We start from the raw sequence: 7,872 nt of genomic DNA, 5'->3' as shown, positions 1-7,872 counted from the left end.
ACATATGCTCATACTGTAACATCTACACATTAGATATTAGCTTTGAGCTCTGAAGCCAGTTGTACCTTTTGATCCTCACATTGCAATCTTATCAACTATGTACACAACCGGTCCTTCTTGCTCCTATCCTTCAGTGGAGCCATTACATATTGCAATGTCTTTATTTAGGATACTAGCAAGACTATCAGTTAAAATATTCAATCTCCAGTAAAAGCAAAAAAAGAAAGAAAGGAATATATAAAAGAAGAAAGAAAGCAAAAAATAACAAAGACCAATAGTTTAGAGTAAAAGTCATCAGTTAGGGTATAAAAATATTTTTTGGAAATTTCCAGAAGGTTTTTTCCAGAACACCAGAAGTTCCTTTTTTGGTGTGCTCTGGCGACTGGCGTTATGACATTTGGCAAATTTGAATGCACCAAATTATAAACTGTGTTTTCCCAAATTTCAGAAATGTTTGACTTCAGTAAACCTAACAAAGTCCCACACGGTCACTTGCAACCAAGCTCCAGTGAGGGACTTGCACCAAACTTGCATGTAGACAAAGGTCAGGAACAAGAGTTTGGCTGGGGACGTCCTTGCAAGCCTCTGGTACCTTCCATTTACCAAGGAATCTTGCCAGACCCAAAATCAATGTTGTGTGTGGTGGTCTTGCGCAGAATGTACACTTTTTTCCCCAATGAAATTGATTACTTCTTCCAAAAAAGCCCCTCAAAGATTGGGTCTGAACTACTCATCCAGAGCTAGATAGAAAAGTCCATTCCCCTACTTGCTATGCTTTAGGGTATGGATTGAGTTGGTCTCCAATTTCTGCTGAGCATAAATTGAGACCAACGGTCTCAGTACCTTCAGTACTGTTGACGTCACCCAGTGTGTGTCTTCCTGCTTCGAGAACCAGGAAGGTACGGGTTGTGGGAAATGAAGGGGCCCCGGCCCCAGGTTTGGTTTTCGTAAACCAAACCGAGGTTGGTTCCCTTGAACCTAAACGCTACGGGATGGGGTCCTCCATCGGGTCGGTGGGTGGGACGTCTTTTGCCGGGTGGGTGGGACGGAGCAAAAGAAATGTAACACACACACGTGCCTATGTGATGTGTGGTGGACTGGTGAGGAGTCTTGACAAGGGATCGTGGGAGATCCTTGTGATTGGCTGAGAGTGAAAGATTTTCACGGTGTGCGCGGGTAGGGTGAGAACCATCACTCCGCCAATGAATCTTTCACGGGGCCTGTCACAAGCCTCGCAAGTCCCTCATGGACGTGTGAACCACCTGTGTTATGGTGGTTCAGTTCATCCATTCCCCTACTTGCTATGCTTTAGGGTATGGATTGAGTTGGTCTCCAATTTCTGCTGAGCATAAATTGAGACCAACGGTCTCAGTACCTTCGGTACTGTTGACGTCACCCAGTGTGTGTCTTCCTGCTTCGAGAACCAGGAAGGCACGGGTTGGGGGAAATGAAGGGGCCCCGGCCCCGGGTTTGGTTTTCGTAAACCAAACCGAGGTTGGTTCCCTTGAACCTAAACGCTACGGGATGGGGTCCTCCATCCCGAGCCCGCCCTCCCCCCTAAGTCTCGCGACTGGGTTTTGGTACGTGTGTCCGGATCTCCCACTACTCAGGTGGTTGGTAGATCGTCCTGAGCCCCGGGCACACCCCCAAAACGGTCACCAAGCGCCTGGCTACCCGGGTTTCCTGCCTTTAGGTCCTTCATCGACCTTCTCAGCATGTGTCGATCACATTCACATACCTGTGGCTTACTCAATTGAACTCATTCAATTCATTTCCGTTTAAGGTTTCGAGCGCTTTCATGCTTCTTCTCTGCAAGCATTTTCAAATCTTCTTGCGTGTTTCTCACTGGTTAATATGTATTTCCAGAATTGTTCATCTGGTTCTGTTTTAAACAAAAAAAATTTCCATCCTTCTCATCCATCTTAACTCTTTCAGGTCTGTCTCTCGCCCCAGTCCGGGTCGTGGATAGCCTCTATGAAGCGCTTTGTGTCCTCGACATCATCTTCGCTGTAGGGTTTTAGGTATCGCAAGTAGGTCATTGATGTCCATCTTCCCTGTTTTGCTATTCTCTCCATTTCTGTTCCTAGGTTGAATCTAAGAGAGGCTCCTCCGACCCTGAATGAGTGACCGCTCCAAGTTGACGTACTTGCCTTCCCCCAGATTTTCTCTACTCCGTTTACAAAACGGGTTTTCGACAACGGACGCCATTCGCCTTTCTCCATCGTCGCGAACAGAATACTGTCCGGATCTTTGTTTGGTGATATTCTGAACCATCGTTCTATGGCTGCGACTGGGTCTAAGACGTGGAGTTGTTGTTGTAGGCGGATTTCTTGGATTTCACCCGGTGCAGCTGTCTTCGCCTTCCTAAGGTGGATTTTTACGAACTTGGTGCCGCGTCTCCTACCGAATTCGATGTGCCGTCTTAGGATCGCCCCGTCTTCTACTGAGGTCCTCAGTAATTCACCTAAACGGGCCATGCCCCAGAAGGCCACGAGGCCTACGGTTCCTATCAACTGGTCTATTATTGATTTGTCGTAAGTGTACTGGATCAAGTCGAACATTTGTCTTATCATGATCGGGTTCTTCGTCGTGACTAATGATTTCTGTTCTTCTTCTCTTCTTGTCGCATTTAAAAAAGTTTTGATGATGGCTGGGTTCGCTGTCGGTACGGTTACATGCTTTACAATGTGCCAGGCCCGTATGCCGTCCAGATATTTCTTCGTTGTCACGGAGCTGATTGGTTTCTTCGGGCCGTCAGGGTTTATGGTGTCTCTAGTCCACGCTATGAAGTTGTATATCTCTTCATCCAATATCCTTTTTTCCGGGTCAAAACCGTCGGAAGTAGCTTCTTTAAATTCCTTGAACTTAGACATCCCTGAGTTGTAGCCTGATAGTGTTGATCTTGCCCAGCTACCCGCCGCTGCGTGGCGGCCTGCTCTAGATGTCTCTGCAGATGCTTGGAGGAAGTGACTTGGTAAGTTCGCCATTTCCTGATGTTGCGGACGTAGTCGTTGGTTTTACGGATCTAACGTTCTTGAACCAGGAGTCGGGTCAAGTCATCTGGAAGTCTTACTTTCACCATATTCGAAACACGTTTGGATGAGTCGTACCCCCTGGACAACCGGTCTGCTGCGTTGTCTTCCGACGTTACCCGGCGCACTTCGATGCAGCTCTGGTCTCTGATCAGAAGATCCTGCAGCCTACTCCACTCTCGGTTTACCATCCTGTCTCTCGATTTCCCATTCCTGATGGCGTTTTTGGTTACAGTGTTGTCTGTGAGCATCAGGAAACGCAGTCCCTTTACTTCTCTGAGACTGTTTAACATTATGTATCCCAGACGAGCTGCCGCGGTTTCTGCCCAGGCGATTCCATGTTTTGTTCCATCTTCTTCTCGGTCCCAATCTCTACGCAAACAGAATTTTGATCAGTATTTGCCAATTACGATGCCGATCCCGTATGATGTGGAGGCGTCGCCTACCCATCCTACGTTCACGATCTCTGACTTCGGTATTAGTCGACGTGGTATCGCCGAGTTCAGAGTTTCTAACCACAACTGTAAGTCTACCATCACTGAGTGTGGTGTTATTCGAGTCGCTGACTTGTGTTTCCACTCGGCCATGTGGCGATAGATGTCTACCGTGTGACAGCGCATTTGTGGGAAGATCATTGCCGTGTGGTTTAGGCGCCCCGCGAGACTTTCGACGCGTTTGAAAGAATGGGTTTCGGACAAGAGGAATTCTGTCAGGTCTGCTATCCTTTCTTGTCTCTTTGCCTCAGGCAGTCTGACGGTCTTGTCTTTGCCGTTCCATATGAAACCGAGATATCTCTGTTCCTCTGCGAAGTCGTTTGCTTTTTCCTCGTTGTCCACTACTCCCATTTCCCTGCTCAAGTTTGTTATTGAGTCTAGGGAGAGATTGGAGTCTTTTGCCTTCACGAACATTGTGTCGTCTACCCACCGGAAAGCCGCGAGGAGTGGGAATCGATTTAGGATTACCGCTTTCCATGCATCCGCCACGCGTCCGAAACTTCCGCATCCTGCAACGCCGCCGAAGGTTATCCTGGTGTCTAGCAGGACCTGGTCGTCGAATGTTAGAATCATTAGGTACCTCCATTGGTCTGGTGAGGTGGGTACCTGTCGATACGCTTTAGCCCAGTCGAAAATGGCTAAAAGAACTTGTTCTGTTGTTGTGCATAGGAAATCTGCGACGACCTTGAAGTTATCCCAGGTCGTTTCGAAATCCAATTTGTTTACGTCTGTGTTTACTGACTTTACGGTGGCGTTATTACGTGGGTACAACAGATCCTTTATTGGTCGAGTGGAACCGTTTCCATTCACCACTGCCCCAATTGGACTCGTGCGGAAAAACCCAAAACGTCTGTAAACTTCGTCTTTAGAGAAAGGTCCGAACATGCGACCAGTCTCTAATTCTAGTCTGAAATTGTCTTCTATTTTCCCTTTTGCCGCTAGCGCTGACGAGTGATTAGGGGGGCAAAAGTATTTGACCCCTGGAACAACTGCGTTCCGGATCCCTTGGTCGAAACCTGATCTCAAACCGATCAAGATGTCATTGAAGATCGGTAAAAGACCGGCTCGGGAGAGTTCTCGCTGCCACACCTGCACATTCATTTTGCATGATGCCTTGGTGGGCCACTTTGGGTGTACACTTGTTCGGGTTTTTGGAAAGATATCTGGCTGGGACTCATGGGTTGGTGCTTTTGATTGTGGCACTTCTGGGAAGAATCTGGGTTAGGCAAAAAGGGGGGGATGGGTGAATTCACGATTCGGTTGGTAAGTACTTCCATCTTCAATCAGTTCTTTGAACTTGGGTCTAAATCTCACATCACTCTCCCGTGTGGGAGAGGGCTCTGTTGAGGTGATAGGGAAATGCATTTATGATTTCATTTCAAACACAGCTGCTCACGGGTTTCAACCTCTCCCTTTTCCTTTCCCGCCCTTTGGGCTGCGACTTCTGGAGTGACTCCGTCTGCGGTATCTACCTCGCTCTTCTCTGTCACTTCGGTAGTACTCCCGATCTCTATAAGAGCCGCGGTCTCTACCCCTATCCTCCTCTCTACGACGGCTACTTCCGCTTTGGGATCTCTTCGCCTCGTGTTTCTCTTCCGCGGTCATAGTTCTCCATTTTGCTGATGGTATCCAAGAGGCACCCCTGGGGTCTACCGTACCGGGTTCGGTCTTCACCTTCATCGCATCCAAGCCGTAGAGGGTCTTCTTGGTAGTGGACATGGATGGGGATGGGCGTGGTAAACCGGATAGAGGGTTTAGGTGAGCTAGAGGGCCTCCTGAGGCGTAAGGATTGGTCCTATAGGCTCGTTCTTGTCGTGAGTCTGCCGTAATCCTGGCGTCTTCGAAAATTGCTGACTGAATCTTGCTGAAGTTACGGATTTGGTTGTCTACCGTTTCCCTCATGACACCTTGACGTATCAAACGGCAGTAGCGCAAAGCTACCATCCATCCGTAGTTTTCGCGTAAGTCCATCACGACTTTCCGGTGACCGTCAAACCGTTCCGCTAACGTAACCCAAACCTCAGCTGCCACGTATTTTATGAAGAGGGCTATCCTATCGATCCAATCTTCGAACTGCATCGTAAGTTCTTCTGGAGGTGGTTGGCCTCCGTACGCTCTCAAAGCTGCGCTTCCTTCATCGATTTTGGATTCGGTTGGCGCTTTCCGTCGACTCCACTCATGTTGGTCTTCGATGAGGAAGTACTTATTGAAAACCGTCAATGGGATGTAGGATTTAAATGTTTTCAACCAATGTGTGAGTACTGGGGATAGGGGGGTCAGTCCTTTCTCCATCTCCTCTGACTCGTCCGCTATCAACCAGCGTCCATTTTCTATCACGTCACCGTTTCGCAGCACTAACCGTCCCTTCTTTGTCGCTAGGAGTATCTTGACCTGCTCCGCTTCGATCTCGTCTTCTTGGGTTTGTCCCGGGGGGATGTTGGAGTTGGGTTGGCGTGGCTGCGGGGGTCCGTGATCCGGGTTCAGTCTACTCATTTGAGGTTGAGTTTGCGGAACGGGGGGTGGACGCAGAGGCTGCTGTAGAGCCTGCAAGTTGAGGGGGGTACAAGTTTGTGGGTGGAAGGAGGTGCCGCTGGATTGGTGTAGTGTTACCCGGTCTGGTGTGTGACCCTTAGGGTGGTTGTCCATTCTGGTGCGTTTTATTAACGGGGCCTCGTCCACGTTGTCTGAGGCTGACGATAATTCGTCTGCCAACAAGTTGTATGGTCGTGATCGTGCCAGGCCGCTTCCACTTGCCACTGGTACCCTTTCGCCATCGTCGTTGACCACACTACTCGCGACTTGGCTTGTGATATAGTCTAGAAGGGCTCGAGCTTCTGCATGTCGACCCACGTTGAACAAGTACGACACCCGGTCGTTTGGGTTGCTGGGGCTCACATGGCGTCGGTCTGTCAACAATTCGAAGGTATGTTAGAAACCTAAGTTGATCACGTTCGCACCCCAACGGGTCTCATGCTGAACACAACTTCTGCTCCCCCTCTGCATAGGGCTCGTGGAGGGCATACACTCGGTACTGGAGTACCCCCCTAGTCACGGGATCATGGGTCTCTTCTCGTTCGGGATCATGAGCCTTTAGCTCCCCTTCACAACTGGAAAGCTCGTGCAGAGAGATAAAACTTGCTGGTTCGGCCCTGAGGGGGGGGGAAAGGAGGATGGGAGGTCTTGTGGTGAAAAAACCTTGAAATCTTACCTGATTGTGACCACGTGGATTGTCGGTCTAGGGAGGGGGTTGGGCTAGTATTGTCAACTGCCCTCTCTTCCCCCTTCTCTGCCGGAGGGGCCCATGAGGCGTCGTCTTCCTCTTCCGAGTCGATCCAAGGTCCTTGGAGTACTTCCGCCGCGTCGTCGATCAGTTGATCAATTTCGTCTGGTTGTATGGGTTCTCCGTCTAAGGTGTCGGAGACTCGATTCTGATTTGTCTTCCTGTGCGGAGTTGCGAGGGGTGGTCCTGGTGGTTGTCCTAATGCAACTGATCTTGACCTTGTGATCGTGAGTTGTGCTGCACGCTGTGCTGCTTGCCTCACCGCGTCGTCCATTTGTAGCAGCAAAAGAAATGTAACACACACACGTGCCTATGTGATGTGTGGTGGACTGGTGAGGAGTCTTGACGAGGGATCGTGGGAGATCCTTGTGATTGGCTGAGAGTGAAAGATTTTCACGGTGTGCGCGGGTAGGGTGAGAACCATCACTCCGCCAATGAATCTTTCACGGGGCCTGTCACAAGCCTTGCAAGTCCCTCATGGACGTCTGAACCACCTGTGTTATGGTGGTTCAGTTCATTACATGTGCCATCTGCTGTTGAGAGCCAAACTTTGGGGGGATTTTTGTAGTGAATGGTAGGATCTCTCTTTATTTGGACAAAACTTATATTTTTAATTTCTTTAACAATAACTACACTCATGAGATTCAACTTTGTAACAGGAATTTTGAATTGAAAAATGTAACCAAAAGGGAAAGTCTCCTTTCCTTTTGATAAGAGCTTGAGTTCGATTCAGATTCAGCTTTGCAGTTGAATAGATGTGTTGTGTAGTATTGAGTGATTGGAACAAATTGTTGGTTGACACAACTTATTTAATGATCAGAGAAAACAATAGCAGAGAAAAAAAGATAATGGAAATGGGAAGTTTAATTGTTTATGATGAGAGCTTTGGAGTTGAGTATTTAAGAGAAACATATCAATGACGTCATTCAATGATCCATCAGCACACACATAGTTAGGGCAGCACATCAATCAGCACAAACAACATCACAGGGCAAAACACAAATAACCCAACAGGACTACACTGTGAATTACCAATCTTCTTACTAATCATAACACTCCCCCTAAA

General features: G+C 48.4%; 1 protein-coding gene across 1 annotated transcript; it reads right to left on the bottom strand.

Moving 5' to 3' along the window:
* Nucleotides 1–4,927: 4,927 nt before the first annotated feature.
* On the bottom strand, nt 4,928–7,080 carry MELLADRAFT_86601 (uncharacterized protein; the record flags this gene model as incomplete). Its single annotated transcript, XM_007410185.1, has 3 exons — nt 4,928–6,410; nt 6,511–6,664; nt 6,735–7,080. 3 exons carry the CDS (start codon nt 7,078–7,080, stop codon nt 4,928–4,930), a joined length of 1,983 nt encoding a protein of 660 aa, XP_007410247.1.
* Nucleotides 7,081–7,872: the final 792 nt, after the last annotated feature.

This window comes from Melampsora larici-populina (genome assembly GCF_000204055.1).
Source record: "Melampsora larici-populina 98AG31 unplaced genomic scaffold MELLAscaffold_19, whole genome shotgun sequence".
NCBI lineage: Eukaryota > Fungi > Basidiomycota > Pucciniomycetes > Pucciniales > Melampsoraceae > Melampsora > Melampsora laricis-populina.
Note: the sequence above shows the minus strand (reverse complement) of the source record. Positions and strands in the feature narration are given on the sequence as shown.